The sequence below is a fragment of the Colletes latitarsis genome, chromosome 9, assembly GCF_051014445.1.
Source record: "Colletes latitarsis isolate SP2378_abdomen chromosome 9, iyColLati1, whole genome shotgun sequence".
NCBI lineage: Eukaryota > Metazoa > Arthropoda > Insecta > Hymenoptera > Colletidae > Colletes > Colletes latitarsis.
This window is the reverse complement of record NC_135142.1, coordinates 18,683,484-18,705,563: the sequence shown is the minus strand read 5'-3', so window position 1 is coordinate 18,705,563 and position 22,080 is coordinate 18,683,484. Positions and strand designations below refer to the sequence as shown.

At 33.0% G+C, this 22,080-nt stretch overlaps 3 protein-coding genes across 7 annotated transcripts in view; 1 reads left to right on the top strand and 2 right to left on the bottom strand.

Annotated features, from left to right (window-relative positions):
• Window positions 1-10,064, top strand: part of LOC143345924 (protein Wnt-5b) — a 21,584-nt gene extending 11,520 nt beyond the window's left edge. For both annotated transcript variants that reach the window (XM_076773543.1, XM_076773544.1), the window contains 6 exons: window positions 5,377-5,642; window positions 7,947-8,127; window positions 8,424-8,535; window positions 8,980-9,082; window positions 9,256-9,423; window positions 9,673-10,064. In XM_076773543.1, the coding sequence (XP_076629658.1) occupies window positions 5,377-5,642; window positions 7,947-8,127; window positions 8,424-8,535; window positions 8,980-9,082; window positions 9,256-9,423; window positions 9,673-9,860 (1,018 nt within the window). In that variant the 3' untranslated portion in view covers window positions 9,861-10,064. The remainder of the gene's footprint in view (window positions 1-5,376; window positions 5,643-7,946; window positions 8,128-8,423; window positions 8,536-8,979; window positions 9,083-9,255; window positions 9,424-9,672) is intronic.
• Mrpl18 (mitochondrial ribosomal protein L18) lies at window positions 8,594-13,355 on the bottom strand. 2 transcript variants are annotated; one of them, XR_013080348.1, is made up of 5 exons: window positions 12,987-13,355; window positions 12,543-12,656; window positions 12,146-12,416; window positions 11,868-12,035; window positions 8,594-9,466 (listed from the first exon to the last, which is right to left on the bottom strand). XR_013080348.1 is itself a non-coding variant. In XM_076773546.1 (4 exons), exons 1-3 carry the CDS (start codon window positions 13,166-13,168, stop codon window positions 12,182-12,184), a joined length of 531 nt encoding a protein of 176 aa, XP_076629661.1. In that variant the 5' UTR covers window positions 13,169-13,355; the 3' UTR covers window positions 11,308-12,035; window positions 12,146-12,181. The 2 variants fall into 2 exon arrangements, 1 of the variants encoding a protein (XP_076629661.1); XM_076773546.1 differs by lacking the exon at window positions 8,594-9,466 and having other exon boundaries at window positions 11,308-12,035.
• Psidin (phagocyte signaling impaired) lies at window positions 13,288-22,080 on the bottom strand. 3 transcript variants are annotated; one of them, XR_013080347.1, is made up of 11 exons: window positions 21,215-22,080; window positions 20,865-21,089; window positions 19,674-19,927; window positions 19,366-19,589; window positions 18,555-18,867; window positions 18,159-18,463; window positions 17,825-18,083; window positions 17,500-17,745; window positions 16,820-17,428; window positions 14,559-16,732; window positions 13,288-13,386 (listed from the first exon to the last, which is right to left on the bottom strand). XR_013080347.1 is itself a non-coding variant. In XM_076773541.1 (10 exons), the coding sequence occupies exons 1-10, from the start codon at window positions 21,273-21,275 to the stop codon at window positions 16,508-16,510; spliced, it is 2,721 nt and encodes a 906-aa protein (XP_076629656.1). In that variant the 5' UTR covers window positions 21,276-22,080; the 3' UTR covers window positions 13,860-16,507. The 3 variants fall into 3 exon arrangements, 2 of the variants coding, with proteins under 2 accessions (XP_076629656.1, XP_076629657.1); XM_076773541.1 differs by lacking the exon at window positions 13,288-13,386 and having other exon boundaries at window positions 13,860-16,732; XM_076773542.1 differs by lacking the exon at window positions 13,288-13,386 and having other exon boundaries at window positions 13,860-16,732; window positions 18,555-18,864; window positions 21,215-22,077.

Sequence of the window (22,080 nt, the reverse complement as noted above, 5' to 3'; positions counted from 1 at the left end):
CTCGAGTTAAAAGTTTGGCGATTTATAAGTTCGCGATAAATACATGACAAACAATAATTCATTTTTCGATCAAAAAAATACCAGCTTTTTTGTCAAAGCCTATAACAGTTTGACAATCACAAATCAATTATACATTTTCGAGTTCCTTTACTGAGATGCAATCCCTATGGAGCTCAACTCCTGATCAACGACCTATCTCCGCTATTTTAACTATACTTACTGACAAAATTTAATAAACAAAGTAGTTATTTGCGAATTTTTGTACAGTTATTCATCTTCTGAAATACATAGATTAGAAATAAAAAGAGATTGATTAACAATAAGTTTTTTTCGAATATTCTTGTATGAAGCTTATAAGAAAAGTTAGTAAGATGGAGAGTACTTGAAATAAGTCAAGTGTATAATTATAAATAAAAATTCTTGGGAAACTTTAGTCTACTCTCTGTCATGGAGTATGGTCAATTTTGCTCATCATTGTATGGAAATGTGACCCAAGAAAAAAGAAGAGATCGAGTATGGCTGTCTTAGACTTTCGCCCTGTTTCGGTCCGAATTTCTCCCATCTTTCATTTCGGTTACGGGTCATTGAGAGAAATATATAACCGGTCGTGAATTACGGTCATTATTTTGGTCACGACTTTCTGGATTCGTGTCGTACTCAGAATTTTTGGACGAAGATAATTCTCTGTAAAACGTTGGGAAAGGGATGAGGAATAATGTTGCATGAAATTTGTACCCTCCCCCCATACAAATTATCTGATTACTTCACATGATCTCCGGAGAGACAAATCGAAGGTTGTAACGCCGGTATCGCGACGTAATCGATAAATTAATATGTCGTGAAGAGAAAGGATACGGTTCGCTACGCCCATAGAAATCTGACAAAAATTGCTCGCGCAACTGTTATAATTTATAGTTCTTTGTCCGCGATGCGACGAGAACCCGTCGTGGGAACCCGATCGAAGAATTTTTCGAAATGGCCTGTCTAATTTTCCCAACGTACCCCTGGCAACGGTGTGTCTAATTTCTGAATTGCCCTTCTCGCCCTTCCGTTCCACCCTTACACGTCCGTGACGAATCACTGAATAGTCCCGGGATCGCTACAGTTTTTCTTTGCGTGGAATTTTCATCGCGGCAGACAGGATCTTCATGGTTGACTTCGTAACTGGATTTTCGAGAAATCTCGGAGAACGAGAAAATCTCATTTTCATCGGTAGTCGAGACGCTTTGAAAATTACGCTATGCATTCTCGTTACTATAGGGTAAAGTAGTTCCAAGCATTTTCTTCGACGTTTCCATCGTTTCTAAAGATTAGCTGACATATCAGGTTTCCCCATCTTCCTTTTCAATGGATATTTAAATATTCACAAATGACAATTGTTATTGATTTAGTAGCCATTGATTGATCGGGTCAGTAAAACTTTATTTTATAATCTCTTCTTTAAGCATTCCTGGTCAGGTAAATGCCTAATCATATGGGCGGGACTCACAATCAGAGAATCTCCATAATATGTAGTTAATCCTTCTTACTTGGGCTTAAGTTCAGACCTCGAGAGATTATATGTCTTCGTTTTAATTCCCTCTGTATCGCGGTTTAATTAGATTAGAATCGTTTTGCCTTGGCGTGGGGTCTGGGTTGGGTCTGTTATTTTTTTTTTAAATTTTCGAAGATTTCTTTTGTATTATAAGTGCATCTTTTATACCGTTGCACCATTATTGTCTTCTCTTCCTTTTATTCCACAATAATATTTAGTGGTAGTTAAATGTATCTCAAAAGTTCTTTCAGCATTTTAGAAATTGTCTGTTTTTTACAGCTGAGATTTTAGAAAAGAATCGTTTCATCATTTTCTTTTTAAATTATTTTAAGCAAATGTTTTTATAGTATGCTAATATTGAATACAAGGTTTTCGTAAGATCATTGAAATCTGGGTTGATCACTTCCGACCCTTGCAAGACTTTTGAACAGCAGTGTACGTACTTTCTTATCGAGCCCCTGTGTAATTTAAGATATAAGAGAAACAAATTAATTGCTATATACGTGTCGCATAATAATGATGTAACACAGCTCGTACAACGGTCTACACACGATAAAATGATCCAACCAATATAAGCGTGCATTATTCTCGCTAATCTACTCTCTGGTATCAACGTAACAATCCCTTAAGTCACGACTAAGAGCCAGCATCCAGATTAGATTCCGGACACATTGTAGTACGCGTTCGTGTCCAGAAATGAATTGATTCACGCCGCGCCACTCTCGAGGTATTATTTCAACGTAAATTGCGGCGATATCGAAATGGCCAGATTAAAGGGTGGCGTCGAGACATTTTTCTCAGCCCACGTGAAAAGAAAGCGGCGCGCCGTAGACGTGTGCCGTACGCTGGTCGTCGCGTGTTACATTCTACGAGATCTCTATAGATTTTAACTTCGATTTAATCCCGTTGAACGTGTTGTATTTTTAAAAATTTGCTTAAATTTGTCGTTACGAGTCATTTCGTCGATCGGTAGCACGATACCAAATAAAACGATACAAATATTATGACCTCTTCTTTTTGATTCCATCTTCAACGAATTTCGAAAACTCAACATGCTCGTTACTGTTCACGTTCTTACCAATTAAAAAACGTTGCAACGTTCGAAATAGGTGGTGATCGCTTGATGTAAGATCCGAAGATATATGAGTGGTACAAGTTCTCAATAAAAATTTGTAATTTTTTGGATTGTTGTTCTCGCGACGTGTAGCCTAGCGTTGTAATGATGGAATAGAATTCCTTCCCGATTCACTGACGATGACAATATCTCTTTATCGAGCCATATAATAATTGTTGTCTGCAACTGAAAACATTTTAATCGACAACTATATTGTCATCCTACAACTTTTTTTTATTCTGGTTGTAAGAGTTAGGGTATCTGATTTTAACTGTATTTTAAATCTAGATATACAAATAGATTTAATACTGTTAACGTAACTGATGCATCTGTGTAGAAATTCCCTTCTGAACATTGTAGGTAATAAAGTTCCTTCAGCTATGGAATATAGGATTTAATTTAGGACATCCGGTACATGGGGCCACGCGATTGTTGCTACAATCTTTTAAGAGACACGAGGCATTACTTTTTGGGACGGCGCAGCGCACGATGCCCCACGATTTTGTGTGGGCAGGATCCTTCGAAATATTATCGTTCCCTTCCCGCGATTCCCGCGTCATTGTTTTAGGGGAGTGCAAAGCTGATGATATATCACAGTCGAAACGTGTTTCGGAATATTAATGCTGTTTATTATGTACTCCCTAGCACGATCTTATACACTATGGGACATTTTAGTTACGATGAAAAACATTACGAGCTTTAACATCGTGGCTACTAAATTATTTCTTCAAAAATAACCGAGGTGCATATTAATTGCAATTTATCATTTTTGTCAACTTCATAATTCCGCGTTGAAAGAAATTGTTATTTTCTTCAGGGGAAAAAACAGTCCCAAGAACAATTTAATATCCCCTTCAGCGTCGTTTAACGCGTGTTGAAAGAATGGAATAAATGGTAACCGAATGGTACCAAATCCAATGAATATGATGGATCCAAGGTGTAAGAATTTTTGACGAGTTACCAAACTTGGTGAATGTGATTCATCGATTCCACGTGCTTCTCTTTGAGGGCACCACTTAATTTGTCCATTTGACGACAGTACAATTTTCTTCTGTTTGTTCTCAAAATTGAAAGAAATCAATTGGATAAAGAGTAAACGAAAATGTTTCTTCATGAACGGGATGAAGAAATGGATAGAGTATTTGTAAACATGTGTTGCATTAAATGGCAATTATATAAAAAATAAATCTGTACGTTCGAAGTACATACAATATGTTTGCTTCTTTTTGTCGTTAGTTATTAATCACGCGTTTGGCCCATTTTTAATTATATCATGTTTCGACTACCTTCATATAAAAAATTAAACCATACGATCAATCTTTCTTCTTCATTGTTTCCCACGCATGGTAGTCATTCGTATCTGCACAAAGGTCGCTAGAATGCATTCCGTGTGCTTGATTGGCGACATTAGTGCATTCAAGTGTACCCGTATCGTATCTGAAACGTATACGCGCAGCCGTTTCGGCTTTCAGATTGGTAGCCCCGTTAGACTTCCCCTGACTCTTGTTTGTGACGGCAGCGTTCCATCATCTCACTCGGTTGACTCACAAATGTGCCATTAAAAGTTGGCGCAAAAACCCGTTCTTCGCTCGCTGCTTTCCTGCTCCGAATTCATATAATCGGCGTAACAAATTTGTAGAAATTGTGCTGCGTTTGCGTTGGTAGTTTGGTAAAGAATGGGCACGCAATATTTATCCCTTTACATTCGAAGACTTTTCTCTGATCACTTGCTTCACGTTAAATAACACTGCGTTGAAATCAATTATTTTATTCGATTGATATTTGCTTCATAATCTTATGTAAGGTCCTCCAATAAAGGCGATTAAGCTTTCAATTGTTATGGCCGCCATATTTGTTATTCGTCGTTCAATGGTTCGGTTGTTGATCAACACATTTCAATGCGTTAATGTAGTCTTAGAATGTTGCTACTATGAGGAAGTATTGCTGAGAATCCAAATTTTGTCGATCCCACGATGTTTTCAGGAATTATTCCTCAGACTTCCGCGTAAAGGCACGTATACCTAAAATACACGTGAAACGAGCTCTACTATAAATACAACCCGCTTTGGGCATACGACTTTAAATTAAACCCTCCCGCCAGCAAAGTGTTAATTCAATGAATCTGACACTGCGTAAACCTGGCCGAGGTACATGTTTCTTGATGCAGACGGGTACACAATCGGACTCATTGTCGCGACGCATTGTCGCAGAGCTAAATCTCGGCGAAGGCCGAGCAACGTCTAGGTAGTCCCACCACAATGATCGAATGAATTGACCACTACCTCCTACCTCCACTTTGCTCAGGGTTATTCCACGCGAAGAACACTATTTCAAGTACTATTTTCAATATTGAGGACATATAATAGCCTTTAGCAACTTTCGTGCCGTACGAAAGATTTTTGAAATTTTTGAAAATCATCGATTTTACAGCTACTCGAAATCGAGTGCTACCTTTTTTCTAATAAATCAGAACCATCCAAGTCACAACCGAATGAGAATGAGACTTTGGATACCAACAGCGAAGACATAGAAGTACCAAATAAAAATTATTTCGTTTCAAGAAACAAAAAGAAATTTTGTTCAATTATTTAGAAGTGTAAGTTTGATAAGGTGTAATCGAACGTTAAAAACACTAAATTTGGTTACAGCAAAACTGTCTGCGTATTGTGCTGGTTATTTAAGAATGATTAATGTTTATATTCGTCTGATGTTAACTTGGTGTTACCAGAAACGTCGGTTTGCAACATTTTCCGCAACTCGAGTCTACACAAATGATAGAAACCTACGACGTAGCGGCGTCTAGTATTTGCCACGGGCTGAAAGGTCTCTCACAGGGCCAAGGGAAACTATGTCAACTTTCCGTGGATCACATGCCAAGTGTAGCAAGAGGCGCTAAGTTTGGGATTCTCGAGTGCCAGCACCAATTCCGCGACCGAAGGTGGAATTGTTCCACTGTTCATGACGAGTCCGTATTTGGACCTATGCTCAGATTAGGTAAGCCACTTCTAAAAATTGTTTTATTTAAATGAGCTTTTACTTGAATAAGATGTAACGAATAGTTAGCCACGAATAAGTTCTCCAAATACACTGTTATCCGAGAAAGAGACATTATTTTGAAATTATGATATATCTCGATTGATTTTTTAATGATAGGTAACAAAATACAGATGTATTGCAAATATTCTTTGAATAGTTAAATGGTTTACCATTGAAAAATACATATGAAATGTCCATATTCTAGACTTAAATGCAAATAGTTTGTTTTACTATAAGAGAATCTATTTATTAAAGTTGATGCCCCTCTATAGTATACAGGGTGTTCGGCCACCCCTGGGAAAAATTTTAATGGGAGATTCTAAAGGCCAAAATAAGACGACAATCAAAAATATTAATTTGTTGATTGAAGCTTCGTTAATAAGTTATTAAAAAATTAAATTAAAAAATTTAAAATCATTCACAGAAGAATTATTTTCAGTTGCGGGAGTCAATTGCAATCATTTTTGATCAATACACGTAACTCCGAAATCCTACGCACTTACGAGAAAAAAATTCGAGAATGTATGAAATTTTTCGACAAAATTAAAAAATTTCAAATCGTTCTGGAAAAATTATTTTTAGCTAGGAGGGTTAATTACAATCATTTTTGGTGAATAGGCATACCCTTGAATTCGTAACCATTTTCGAGAAAAAAATTCCTTACCAAAAATATCATTTCTGGCCAGAAATGTTACCCCGAAATTTCGTGCGAATCTTTAAAACGTCATAACTTCTGAACGGATGGGACGATTTTAATGTTTAAAAAAGCAAACTACGCGCATTTTAATGTAGAATATGTACAAATCGTAAAAATATTCGAAAAGTTGGTCCTCGACCCCGCAAAATGAGAAAAACCTCATAAAAATGGTCGAATTTTCAAACAGTCATAACTCCTACAATAGTGAATATATTTGAATGAAACTTTTTTCTGAAATAGAGTTCATGGGTACCTACAAAAAAGCATTAGACAATTTTTCTGTAGGGCGCCAAACAAAATTATTAAAAATGAGAAATGAATTTTTAAGAAAAATCGACAGGGGGTAGCTGCCTAAATTTTTCGACGAGAAAAAAAATTTTCAAATCGTTCTGGAAAAATTATTTTCAATTGCGAGGGTGAATTACAATAATTTTTGGTCATTAGACATATCCCCGAAATCCTACCCCCTTTCGAGAAAAAAATTCGAGTAGGTGTGAAATTTTTCGACAAAATTAAAAAATTTCAAATCGTTCTAAAAAAATTATTTTTAGCTAGAAGGGTTAATTACAATCATTTTTTGTGAATAGACATACCCGTGAAATCCTACGTACTTTCGAGAAAAAAATTCTTTACCGAAAATATACTGTGTGGTCGGAAATGTTTCTATAACTTTTTAACGAAGCCCCAATCAACAAATTAGTATCCTTGATTTTCGTCTTATTTTGGCCTCTAGAATCTCCCATTAAAATTTTTCCAGGGGTGGCCGTGAAATGCCTTTATTTTTTGCAATTTTACGTTGTGATAGTTTATCATCTCTGAGCGGGTCAACAATACACATCCATATCAATTTTCAACATTCTTTCTCTGAAGTTTTACTTACCCTTCAATGATTCACATACAAAATTGTATGTGAAACAGTTCTGTTTCGTTTATTAATCCTACCGTTCTTTGAAAGATCACATAAGACATCACACGCTTCGGACACACACAGACAAATCGTGCATTCTCAGAATCACTCGTTGCTCGTTATCGATGCTCCGTTATAGACATATGCCCGGTCCTCGATTACTCATCACTCAGGGGGAATCTATAAATAATTTTTTGTTTTTTGAACTTGATTCAAAGTTGGTAACATTTAAGTAAAAAAACTGGTACGAATTGTTTATATAGCAAATAAATTATTCGACGTTTTGAAAGATGCTACAGTATTAGATACAAGTTACACAAATCAAATTGAAAACACAAACATTCGGCAAATGGCACGTATTTGAAAAAATATAGTTAAAATTACAATAAATTTCTGACATAATTTTTTGCAACAAATTGAAAAATTTAATAAAAATTACGAATAGTATCAAAATCTACGGTAAACAGAATTCTTGCCTCGTTGGTCGGATTCGCGTTGATTCCTGTATATTATGTAAAAATTTATTTATTTTGAGAGAAATTAAAAATGATCATTTTCGAATATCGTTGTTTCTTTGTGCAATTTTCTATAGACTGGTTCTTTAGTTACATAAGATTATGTCAGATTGTCGAATGAATAATTCTTCTCTTTTTCGTAGCTAGCAGGGAAACTGCGTTCGTTCATGCAATCACAGCTGCAGGAGTAGTCTATTCGATCAGCCGATCCTGCAGAGACGGCCAGTTATCTTCGTGTGGCTGTTCCAGAAGCAGCAGACCTCGAGATCTAGATCGACATTGGATTTGGGGAGGCTGTGGTGACAACCTCGAGTACGGTTACAAGTAAGTGCTCTCATTTTCGTACAAAAAATAATCACATATTTTCGCTGATTCAATTTGTATCTGCAGAAAATGATTCGATTTTCATTGACTCTGTTTTAATATAACAAACAGTAACATGATCCTCTTCTGCGCAGACATAAACACTCGTCGTTCACATTCAAATACCGTAAGATCGTCTGCGTTTCCTAAACGACACTATAATTTTGTCCACATTCTTCAAACATTATATGAAATTTAATATTAAAGAATTCTTTTGTTAAATATATATGATAAATTAACTTCTTTAATTGTTACAGATTTACCCAAGCATTCGTCGACGTAAGAGAACGCGAACGCAGCTTTAAAAGGGGTAGCAGAGAACAAGGCAGAAGTCTGATGAATCTTCATAATAACGAAGCTGGTCGCAGGGTAAAGTTTATTCTTTATAAAATGAATTTACTCGTTAAAACAAAAAGAAAAAAGTTTTGTTTTTGTAATGACAAAGAAAAGAATGAACAAACGAGGGCACGGAATATACAGGGTGTTCGGCGACTCCTGGGAAAAATTTTAATGAGAGATTCTAGGGGCCAAAATAAGACGAAAATCAAGGATACTAATTTGTTGATTGAGGCTTCGTTAAAAAGTTATTAACATTTAAAGCTGAATGAGAACCATTATCACACGCACGCAGCTGTTCGTAGATTGCGTTCTACAGGCGGAACTTTAAACGTTAATAACTTTTTAACGAAGCCTCCATCAACAAATTGGTATTCTTGATTTTCGTCTTATTTTGTCCTGTAAAATCTCCCATTAAAATTTTTCCCAGGGATGGCCGAACACCCTGTATAAAAATCACTAATACATTCTTTGCAGGCTGTCATTAAAAGATCTAAGGTAACTTGCAAGTGCCACGGGGTTTCCGGAAGTTGCAGTTTGATTACTTGTTGGCAACAACTGGCATCATTTCGAGAAATTGGTATGGTTTTCTTTTTTAATAAATACATATTGTTTTGAAAATTGTTAAGGAAATATCAATGAAGATTGTTTTAAAACACATCACACTATTAAGCATTACAGAACGTAATATTATAATGAAATGTGATTTTTTCTTTTTTTTTTTAGCTACTAATTATGTAATTATATTTGCAGGTGATTTTCTATTAGATAAATACGATGGAGCAACAGAGGTCAGGGTAAATAGGCGTGGGCGTCTTTCTATGCGAGATCCAAGATTTTCATTGCCCACGGCGAACGATCTCGTTTATTTGGACGAGTCTCCAAACTATTGTCTTCCTAATGAAACATTCGGATCACTAGGTAACAAATTTCATTCCAACTGAAATTTACATTCTTACAAAGGCTAAGAAACAGAAAAGAAAAGAATTGGTATGCACAAATTGTAAAGTATTGCTTATTTTAAAGAATTGGAAAATAAAGAGATCTTTAGAAGTTTCGACTGAATGGCTGTGGCAAACGTATTAAAAGTTGTATAAAAATACCAATCTACTAGTTCTATAATTGCATGGGACGTATTCGATTATTAAAATAGAAAATAATATTTATTAGGTACACACGGCAGAATTTGTAACAGAACATCATCTGGTATGGACGGATGTAATCTCCTTTGTTGTGGTAGGGGTTACAACACACAGAAATCAACTATCCGAGAAAGATGCGAGTGCAAATTTCATTGGTGTTGCTTCGTAGAATGTAAAACTTGCGTTAAGAGTATAGACATTCACACTTGCAAATAAAATCTCGATCATATCAATATTTGTGAAAACTCGATTTGATTTTTGAGATTCAACTTTATTTGTATCTTTGAGAAACCTGATTAATTAAAAAAAAAAGGTACTTTATATTATATACAATGGGCTTCGTTAATAATAAATTAACGTAACTACAAGGATGAATTCAATATACCAAAATAATTTAAAAAGTTCATATAAACACGATTTGAGAAGTCAACATCCTATCTGACATTGTTTCCAAATTACAAGCGTTTTTGTGTTTAATCTTCACAAAAGTCTTTTGTTTTTAAATAATCCTAAGATAGAACTTAAATATTTATTTATTTATTTATTATACTTATTTTGTGTTGATTATAAATAACCTTAAAAAATTAGTTATGTTAACACAGTTTGTACAAAAAATCATGGAAATACAAAAACGTCTGTAACTCGGACATAAAGTCGAATAGTATTAATGAAGTACCTGTATTTTGATATAACAAATATCTGCATACATTATGACTAATTTTTTAAAGGTCTATGCTATTTATATCTCAAATTCTTATCCTTCTTTTTTTCTCATTACCGAATTTTATTAAATACAATTGTACACATACATTTTAAGGAAATGAATTTGAAGATAAAGATAATAACATAATCAGTATGTACTTAACTTCGATATACATTTTTTAATAACTTTATCATTGTCATTACCAAGTTCAAAAAAATGTATAGAATTAGTGAGTTAGTTATTACCGTCTTAACGCTTTGCATTTGGCTATCGCCTTTGCGACTTCTTGCCACACGATTATACATCTATCTTCGTTGTTTTCAATTGGAAAAGTAAGGAAAGACATACGATCGTGCGTTAAAAAATCGCTCGTCTGCGTCGAGCCTAAAAATGTACTACAGATAACTCAGCATACCTGTATGACAAGAAAATCTGAGGATCCTAACCCAAATTAAGATTCTAATAACCATAGATCCTTAATAAATTATGCTTATTGAAACAAGGTACTTCATGTATGTTATCATCATTCAATACAATCAAATGTAGTGTTGAATCTACAAAGAGTCAATGTAGAAAAAGAAAATCGTTTCTGTTAATCTTCTCCAATTCTCACATCAATGCAAATATTAAGCAGAGATTAAATACTTTGTATATTTACTCTTTCAAATTTTAATGTATATGTTGATGCATTAATGTGAAAAGCACAATTAATCAATAAAAAAATGTGTGTTTATATTACTTCAAAAAAATAATAATGTGTTTTAAAAACATGAGTTTACTAATTAATTTATAAATGTATTAATTGATGTGTTAAGCGGCCTATACAAAATATGTACACAAAAATTTACATTATGCTCAATTAGTTATATAATTAATATAATTGTTTGTATCTCAATGGAACCAATATTGACAAATGATCTGTGATTTCATACATTTAACAAGATCAAACAGAACATTCTATGACTTTTTAAAACTATATCAATATGATCTATTACTCAGAATTGTAATGCAATTACAAATACAGTATTATCTTTATTGATAACTACTTTTTATTAGTATAAAATAAGTGTATTATAAGGTGTAGTAATAATGAATTCTGCACAGGTATATTTAATGTTTTGATACATTGTAACATTACTGTATTTGCCATAGGTTAGATGTTTATTTAATATTGATATGATTATTTATTGCTATCCTTGTGTAGTGTACGGTGTACAAACTTACATACTTCAAGTTTAAAAAGTTTAAATAATAAAACAAATTGCGCTAAAGTGAAAATTATAATTTTGTAATTATTCTTTCCCAATTTTTGAAAACTACAAAATAACTAAAATTTTAAACAGAAATCCCATATAATTAATAATATATTTTAATTAATATTCAGACATTTTAATTGTTATAAAAGAAATCTTTGTGTCCCAGAGACTCTATGTGCACTATTATTTTTCAATCCTTTTATTAAAAAACACTATACTTAGCAATACAAAATGAAGTAATTTTCCATCCTCTTGTACTCTTACCTTTTTAAAACAGTATCAGCTGACAATTAATAGCTATGCAATTCCAAAATCTTTGTCATTGTTCTGTGCTAATCCATTAGGATGCATGGTCTATGTCAAGACTTTATTCAGCCTTTGATTCAAAATGCCTTCAAACTATCTACCACTATCTAACCCATATATTGAATCCTAGTTTTCATAATATAATAAATAGAGTAATCACAAAATAAAAGTTGTATAGTATCAAGTGTGTTGGTTACCATTAAAAATAATATATACAAACAAATTTTATAACTCACCTTGAGTCTTTTATATTTTACACATTATATACACAACTACTCAAAAGTTTCCCAAGGTTTATCTTCACGGTGGAAATATGAAGTATTCCAATATTTGTATCTCTTTGGTTCTTGCAAACAAATTTCATTTTTTTCTAATTCCTCGGTCAAAAGTTTCATTTTAGTTGAAGTTATAGAGTAATCAGGAACATAAATCTCAGATATTCCACATTCCAAACAACGTTGTGCAAGTATACGCCCTACATGTATGTATGTTGACACATCTTTTGTTCTAAAAGATATTTTTCATAACTTTGTTAACTTTTTAAAATTGTTTTTATGTTCTAAGTTAACAGAATAACATAAGGTGTTTAAAAAATGGTCAGACAATATAATTTAATTTAAAATTTACACAAACCTGTATAATTGTGTTTTTAAACCCCATTCTTGGCTTGATACTGTAATAATAGGACCATTCTTATAATGTTCTATTTGCGCGGTAATATAGCGTTGAGAAACAAGCACGTTCAATCTACATGAAATTTAATTATAAACATTATAGTTATATTAATTTATCAGTATTTCTTAACAGTGTCACTGCATATGGCAACCGTGGGTCACAAATTCGTTTCTTTGCAAAGTACAAATTTCTACCTCTGATCCCATTTCATGAGCAAAGTAATCTCGTATTCTTTTAGATTAAAACAATAATAACATTACGGTTTTGCAATAAAAAGATTGATTTAATTTGTACGTTCATTTGAAAAATCGCGAGTCAAATACGCAGCGAAAGAATTAAAACGTGCACAAAAAAGACACTGTTAAGGTTAGAGCAAACGTTATATCGATATAGCAATTTTACTTGTGCCAATACGCAAATCCAGGTTTCTCCAAAGCGTAACCGTTAGGTTTCCATGCAATCCTTAAACGTTCTAAATTTCTTGGATTACGGTTTCTGATTTCTTTGCAATTTTCTATTATCTCTTTATTTCCGTGCACTTGCCTCTTAATAAATAAATTACTAACACGAGTTCTCAGAAACATTTTAAAATTAAAACTTTTATTTATGTAAATAAAAAATGTAAATTTTTTAGACTTTTTGTTTCGATAATTTCATTTATCACGTATTCAAACAAAACTTCTATGTACATACACACATTCCAAAAAATTTGAATCTAAAATTTCTTAAATGAATACCACAAATACGAGACGATAGACCGGTTCCCCACAAGGAAACTGGACACTGACTCTCTGTGAACACACTAATACATAAGCACATATATGTGAGCTCGGCACTTCGAAAAGTTTCGGGAAATCAAGAAAGATGGCAAACGTATACCTTTCTTTATTGTTCTCGAAACACACTCAATCGACTTACAAGTTTGATTAGCGATAGGATTGATACCGATACTGATCATATTCAGTCAATTTAGTCAGGAAATATCGATATATTCTCGGATCATATCGGAAATCAAATTGGTTTAATTCAAATTTCGAACAGCAAATGGCGAATATTTAAACACTCTGGTAGGGATGGCGTTCGCTGGTGGGGTGAATCCAACATGGGAAACGATAACTCACCATGTGCCATTTGAAATTTATAAACAAGTTGTATATATTTATACACATTCTTAGTTCATTTAATTTTTTTATGTATTATGTATAATAAGTTATAAAACTTCAAAAAATACAAAATGCAGAAAATTAAAAGAAAAAATGTGGTATGTAGCAACAGAATTCTATATTTTAACCATACATTATAATTTGTAAGCATTAAAAACTTAATCTTTCTTTAGAACAAAGCTATTGAATTACTTCAATTAAATAGAAAAAGTGGAGTGAAAAGAAAAATGGAAACAGAAGAGGAAGTGAAATTAAAACGAACTTCTGAACAATGTAAAATTGTGCATTGCTATAAAAGAAGGGGAAGATATCATTCCGTAGCTTTTTCAAAGCAAACAATTCTTTCTGAAATGAAATCACATGTTATTCACAGAGATTGGAGTAAAGTTAAAAATTTACTTTTGTTGTTACTTCATTCATCTACTGATATAGAGCCTTTGATATGGCGTTATTGTTTTATCCTTACACTATATAGTAATAGTGATACTATATTTAATATTTCTCATTTGTTCAGAATGTGTATTGGTAATTTAGATGCAGATAGAGATTTGATATTGAAAAATATGCTGCTGTTATCACATTCTAAAAAGTAGGATTTTATAAGTGACGCATGAAAAATTTCAATAGAATGCATTATTTATAGAGGAATATAAAATATAAGTTAAATTATAATTTGATATCTAATAAATCATTTCAAATATTTAGAAAATTTTCTAAAACAAAACTGGCGACCTATTTGGTAATCATTTTAATTCGATCAGTGTACTGTACCAATGTTATTTTCAATAATATTGAAAAAAAACCAACTCACCTACTAACATAGTGCTCAGGTGTCAGTATTATCTTGGTATTTTGTTACCAGATGGCAGATCGGTGCTCAAAGGAAACCGTCCCTCCACTTCAACACATTAAATTCGAGAAAACAGATAAATATGAGCCTTTCCTTCTCGCTCTTGAAACAGTTGAAATCCAACTTGCGTTAACCGGCAGCGATTTCGAGTCTCGAGATCTCCGTCATGAATCATGAAAGTCTTTACTCCTATCCAACTGATTTTCCTACTATCAGGTTCCACATTAGTTAGATGTCCAGCGAGCGAGCCTACGTTCCAGTTTTGTGCGGTAAGCATAGAGGGGGAGGTTCTGCGCCCGAACAGAACAGTTGTGACAATTGGCTCGTGAGATGTCAGTTTGCTACTCTGTTTTACGTTGTACGGTATGTGCACGGTTGATTATCATAAAATTCAAAATCCAGCAATAAAATTCACGCGTGCAAGAACGTATTTTTGTCTAAAAGTGAGCTCGAATGTTGTCTAACAAAAAAAGAGAATGGTTATAACGGGAGGAACCGAGATAGATATTGAGCAGCGACGATTGAGACACAGAGTGAGAGGTGGGGGATAAGTTGAGAAAATTCAACCGTGCACTACTGTAGGTAGATACCTATATTCATACACTTCGTCCGTTCTCACGTTTACATCTTTTGTTAGCGCACAATGGTCAAATGAAGCTATAAACTTGGCTTTAACTTATAATCATAAATGACTGGACCCCTTGATATATATATACTATTTAGCATGTCCAACAGGAACATTTTTATCATAAATATTACATATAATAACTAATTTGGGAACGTTAATACGGACATCTTTTTGTACTTGATATATCAAAATCTTCTACTCTCGAGCAATTAACATGTTGAATCTTTCAACGCATTATTTATTTATAAAAAAACATTTGTATTCTTTTAATAATGTTTGTATGGTGGATTTGTTTCTGCTAATTAATTTTACTGTATTTTTATAATTTCTTCCTTCATTGTACAATTTCAAAATAATTTTATGTTGTTCTAGTATAGTTTCCAACCAACTTCTTTCAATCAATCTTAGAAATAAATAAAATATATATTATCAAACATGATATAAATACTTTTATGCAAGAAATAACTTAAAATTTATATATCATTGTTAGTAATTATTCAATGTCATTAAATTTTAACAACTAATTATAAATTATTGCAAAATTCTACATTTATCACTTTTTGTATTCTACATTTGTATACTCTTTTTATATACTTTAGTTAACTGATTATTTAAATTAGATGATTAACAAATAATAAATTTATTAATATACAATGTACGAGGAAAAGTATAATTACTTAGCTTTGATATAAAACAGAGGTTTTTTTAACTTAATTCTCAATATAATTTGTGGTAAGTTTCATCTATAAAACAATTTATACATATTCTTCAAGATACAATTTTCTCTTAAAAAAAAGATTTATGTAAATTATTGAAAATGTATTGTAACAATTTTCAAAGTATGTTGAAAATTATATATCAAGTTTCAAATATGTACAAACAAAATAACCAAAAAATCAACAAGAAGTATTTTTAAATATCGATTTATGTGTTTTACTTCAGGTAATAAACGTTGATTATCTCAAATTTTACAAAGGCAGCATTTACATTAAATATTTTGTAAACTATTTTGTGATGCAACTTCGTGTTAATCGACTACTGTTGCAATAAAAACACAATGAAGGAAAAAATTATATAAAAAAAAGGACTATTAAATTACTAATGTTTACCAGTTGAGCATGAAATTAAGATAATTTCAAAAATTTAAATTTACAATGAACAATTCAGTCGATATTTATAATTTGGTTAGGACTAAGAATAATGTACACAATAAATGAACGAGTTTAAAAAATCAGTAAATAGTTGGATGGATATTTTTTTGTACAAGAATTTTCGTACAATTTCAGCTCTTCAAACTATTTAAAAGTTTCAATGTGATTTGAGCTCGAGATTTCAATGACCTGCAACTTTGTCCCAAACTAACTTGTCCGTATTTAATTATAGATGTACGTATATCATCTTCATCATTACTCAGTCCCGTATGTAGTTGAAACTTTTCGAATTCTGTTAGTACCCTATTTAAATTCTTAATCCTTTCTGTAAGTAATATTGAAACATCTTTCCAACTCTGTAACAAATATCAAATATAAAATTAACAATAATTATTCAATATTAATAGAACAAACCAGTATGAAGTTGCATTAAGTTATCTTACATGATCGTTTTCATCCAAAGAAACAGTTTCTATTTTTTTGCAGTATTTTTTCCTATTTTTCTTGTGCGAGGATTGAGGTTGTAATCGCGTTGCACACATAATACATATGGCACTAATAATTGCAAGAGATTCACTACACGTGGATGCTCTTAGCAGAAAATGCTTAAAAGACACTGGAATGTCTTTTTCTGGGATGTTTATTGTTTGAAGACATGGAGACGCTTGTAGCATTTTAATACATTCGAAGTCGGGATAATGCGAGTGAGTCAGCGATTCTACGAGCTGAGCAATTGTTTTAAATTGCTCGGACCAATGGGCTTCGCGTAACCTTTCCACTGCATCCATAGGAACCAATATTTTACACGATCTATCTTTCTTTCCTTCCGATTCGAATTTTTGAAGTATCAAAGGTATTTGCTCAGTATCTAGTTGTTTTAATTCACTACACAGTCGGATAAGAAGGGAAGAAGTATCAGGCATTGCACATGCTGCTAAGATTTTCAATATTAAATTCCTTGCTGCAAGTAATCTTAACATGCATATACGTGTTTCTTCTTGCATCCTAGGGTCCTTTCCATTTTCTGTGAACGGTTCCCATCCACGAATAACCTGATTAAATACAACATATTGATTGTTTAAAATTTCATATTTTGTATTATAAATTACAAAACTCGTATTACCTCCAAATCACGGTTATCTCGTAAAGAATTTAACCGAACCGAATCCTCATCAGGTTGAATATGCATATTATTTAAAGTAGAAATTAACGATGTGCAACTATCGCACCAACTTAATTCCAGGATCATCTTATCTACAGTAGTCATAACAAAGTGAAAGGAGTTTTCCAAACGTTCTCTTAACTCCACAAATTCTTGAATCTTTACAAAACTTCCATATTTATAGGCAAATGTTAGATGATCTGCACTCTGACCACGCATCACAATGAATTAAGTTAGACAGAATTTTTAACTGTTTAAAGTAATTTTATGAAATGTCAATACATACATCCTTGCAATTCGCAATGAAAAATTTAGTGGAGTGATCTAAAGTTGTAGAAGCCAATGAAAGGTGGCCGAGAGGAGCAAGCAGTGGTGCGTGTAAATAACCCAATGAATCTAATTGAATATGTTTAACGTCCAATAATGTAAAAACGTGATCTGCTGAACCTACTAATCCTGCTTCCAAATATACTCGTACTAATAAAATTTTTATATGAAAATTTGAAGGACTCGATAATAAACCACGTTCTAATATCGCCATTGCTCTATAAAAATGTATTTTTATTTTTATCATATTGTAAATAAATTTCTTTTGCAAACGTGTACTTATAAAATATTACCTGTACAAATAAGTCGGTTCACTAGTACTGCACCATAGTTCATGCAACAAATGTGTAGCTAAAAGGATGTAAGAATCCGCAGGGCAAAAGTCTGTTTGTAATCTTTCTTGGATTGGACACAATTCATTACCCTTTTCATATAATTTACATAATCGTTCTACTAATTGTATTTGTCCATTCATGTCTACATATGGAGACTGATGAAAACCACAAATACGACGTAATTGTTCTAAATGAATGTGTCTCTGCATCTGTTGCACAGTAGTTGCAAATTCGTCTGGTTTAACACCTATATCTTCTTCTATCTAAAAGAGTAAAAATATCTGGAGTAGAATTTCATACAAATAAATAAGTTGTGTTTCTCTGATGAATACATTCTATTGTTCTAGTACTTACTTTTTTAAGCAACTGTAACCTGCCTGTAGGAGTTAATAAATCTAAGTACAGGCGCAAATCTCCAACTACACAGCCTTTTTCTCCAAATTGTGAGAAATATTTATGCATTAAATCTATCGGTTCAGAAGCATTTTCAATAATCCCTTTGTTTTGTGTGCGCTTGAATAATTCAAACTTTGCAAGATATGGAGCTCTAACCTTTTTTTCTGATGTATTTATAATCTTATTAAAGAAATCTAAACACTCTTCTGGTTTTTGATACTTAAGAGCAGCAGAAAGATAGTCTTGATAATATGCCCAGTTGTCTACACTACTTACAATACACAAAAAATGTGTAATATTAGAATATTATTACAAGAGGTGTGCAAGAACCCGAATATGTCGGGAACTCGATGGTCGAGACCGGTCAGAAAAAGATCGTATCGGATGGGATCGGGTTCCCAACAGTATTGGGATTCGGATTACTCAAACACACTGTTGGGTACAGCAGCATACAATGTGGCCGCAGAAAGAAATCTATTTACATCGAATTACGGGAATAATAACAATAATAACGTTGTTAGGAATTCGCCTGAAATAACAAAAACAATCAATACCGTTTAGTGGCATTTACTTTAGTTACTAAAGTAAGATCTTGAACATTGTCGACGATCCTGATTCTCTCGAAAATACTGATTTTTTCGGAAATCCCGAAAGCTTGGAAACTCGTCCCAATCCCAACAAAAATTCCCATCTCAATCCGACCCGACATTGTCGGGTTCTTGTACACCTCTAATTATTACTAGAAAAATATACACTGTATTATACTCACTTTTCATTGATAAGTTCCTTATACGCATTAGCAGCTTCGGCAAAACGTTCCAACCTTAGTAAAAGTGCTGCTTTGCGTTGTGGAACAGGTGAAATATGTAAGGCTAAGGGTCCAGATAAAACATTTAACATTTCTTCGTTTTTACCTTGAAGCTCCAATATCATTAAATAAAGCTGGACTTCTGGTTCTGCTTCCATTTTTCCCTCTTTAATTACTTTCAATACCTTGTTTTCATTAATTTATTAAAATTGTTTACGAAAAGACTTATTTATTGTAACAATGTAATACTTTCATATTAATTTACATACCATTCTTTCTGCTAAAGGCAAAGTAATTTCTTTTGCTATCTTCTCATCTTCATGCGTAGCTTGCATAACTACACTCATCACAGCCCAAAAATAATAAGGATTTTTTGGTTTTCGTTTATACAAGGCAAGTGCTGTTTCTCGTTGCTTTTTATAATTTCCAAGACGTACATACGACATAAAGAGATGAGTCAATAATTCCTCATTGTTTGGATTTGCTTTTGCTGCAGCCTCGTATACTTCGCTAATTTTATTTGCTACAAATAAGCACGTTCGAAGTTATGGTAAATATTTATTTTATAAGCTTTGTCCTAAACCTGTTTATTTTTTGGAGTTTTTTTTCAAAAAAGACTATATTTCAGCATTGAAATGAAACATAGATCATAGGAGAGTGAAAAATAATGTGCTTTTGCATTCTTTGACAAAAATAAAAAACCTAAAATTTAATCCTATAGCAGGTGCGCTTTTTATCGTAAAACAAGCGCCTTTTTTCGTACTCCGTACACGCAGCGTTGATATCATGAAATTCTTACTTTAGGGTCAAATAGATAGAAAAACCTTCAAATGAGAAATAGGAAAAGATCTGAAGTCGATCCGATCATTCTCACACACAATGTATTTCAATAATCGGGCATCTAGTATTTCAATGTTCATAGAAAATATTTACAGAATTAAATTACAAGATTAAATGTCAGACATTGAGCTCTGTTTCTAAATAGTTGAATGAAATTAGTTCCACTATCCTCATCTTTTGAAAGAATTATTCCAACACAGAACTTGCTATAACTTGAAAATAAGGTCAAATGTTTATATGAACTTTTGTTATTGTTTTTTTGTGTAGAATACATTTCTGAAGTGGGTCCCACATGCTATGGGATACTCTGTATATGCTTGCCTGTTGTTTGTCTTGATGTATGATATACTTCAAAATCATTGGAATCACTCCATGCATACTACAGTTTCTTTAAATTTTAAATTCTTTTTGTCAAAGAAATGCAAATGCCCTTTACTTTTTCATTCTCCTTCAATCTATATCTCTTTCAATGCTGAAATATAGTCTCTTTTTATAATACCCCCAAAAAATAAACAGTTTTAGAGTAAAGTAAATATTTATCAAAGTTATATATTTTATTATATATGATAAACATAATATGTATATAAAAAAACTATACTTTGAATATGATTTAAACTCACGTTGATGTATCTCTCTATAACAAATGCTCATAACCTGCAGCGTAGAATCCTCACAAGGTACTTCTAAACGTACCTCATCCATAATAACTTGACACATCGTCTCTTTGCCCAGCCGCAATAAAGCTAAAGCTTTCAGTACTTTTGCACACTGATTACTCGAGTGTTTCTTAAGCACCTTATCCGCCTCTTGAAGAGCTTTCTTATTATTTCCATTATCCAACCAATCTAGAGTGCATAATGTGGTAATGTTACATAACCTCATTACTGGTTAAGTATTGAAAGTAAATTCTTATGAAAATTACAAAATTAAAACTTTGTATCGTAAATAAAGATACCGATAGTATACGTACCATATATAGGACGTAATCGACGTTCGTTAACAATATTTTCCACTTTGACCTTAGACGCCATGATACTTTTTATGGTAATTTTAAATCAACAAACCGAAAGAGCAAACATTCCTCCGTCTCGATCAGCGCTGTCCAGCGTAGGGGGCCCTCAGGCGCCTGCTTCCCCTTCCAAACTATCTTTCGCACAACGTAACTTTGTTGTCAAGGAAACCGCGCGATGCTAAAGAGGCGACCATGACAAGTTAGTTGTAACAGCTAGCAGACGCCACGCGTGCACTGATCTCTATACGCTGGATCATACTTAATGCGGTACCATACATAGTGTGGCCAGATTTGGCATAATTGAGTGCATCAACGACGATACTAGTAACGACGAACTTCCTTAGCGTCTAACGGAGTGGTAGGGAAAGCCGACATATTCTACTGCAAGAGCAATGTTACGTGAGTTCGGCACTTCGCACAACTTCGGGAAATCGAGAAAGAAGACGAGTGTGAGCCCTTCTTTCTTGATATGATGAAATACACGTTTTAAAATCCCCTGACCATGTTTTAACAATTGAAAAAAAAATTTTTGTTATTATTCCAATGAACAAGCATATGTATATTATTAATACGATTGAAAATTTCATGTTCATATTCAAAGGAACCAGAGTTGTTCGTTCTGACTGCTACTACTGGTTCGGTAAAGTTCGGGTCGCGTACGCGAACACAGGTTCAGGAAAGTTTAAAGAAAGCGGACAACAATTTATTTTGTCGGTTGTTTCGACTTTAAAGTCTGCAGTTCGTGTCTGGTACGCTGTGAGAAAGATATTCTTGTCGTAATCGTCTACTTGAGGTTCGGTCGGTGAATAATTTGTATCATATTT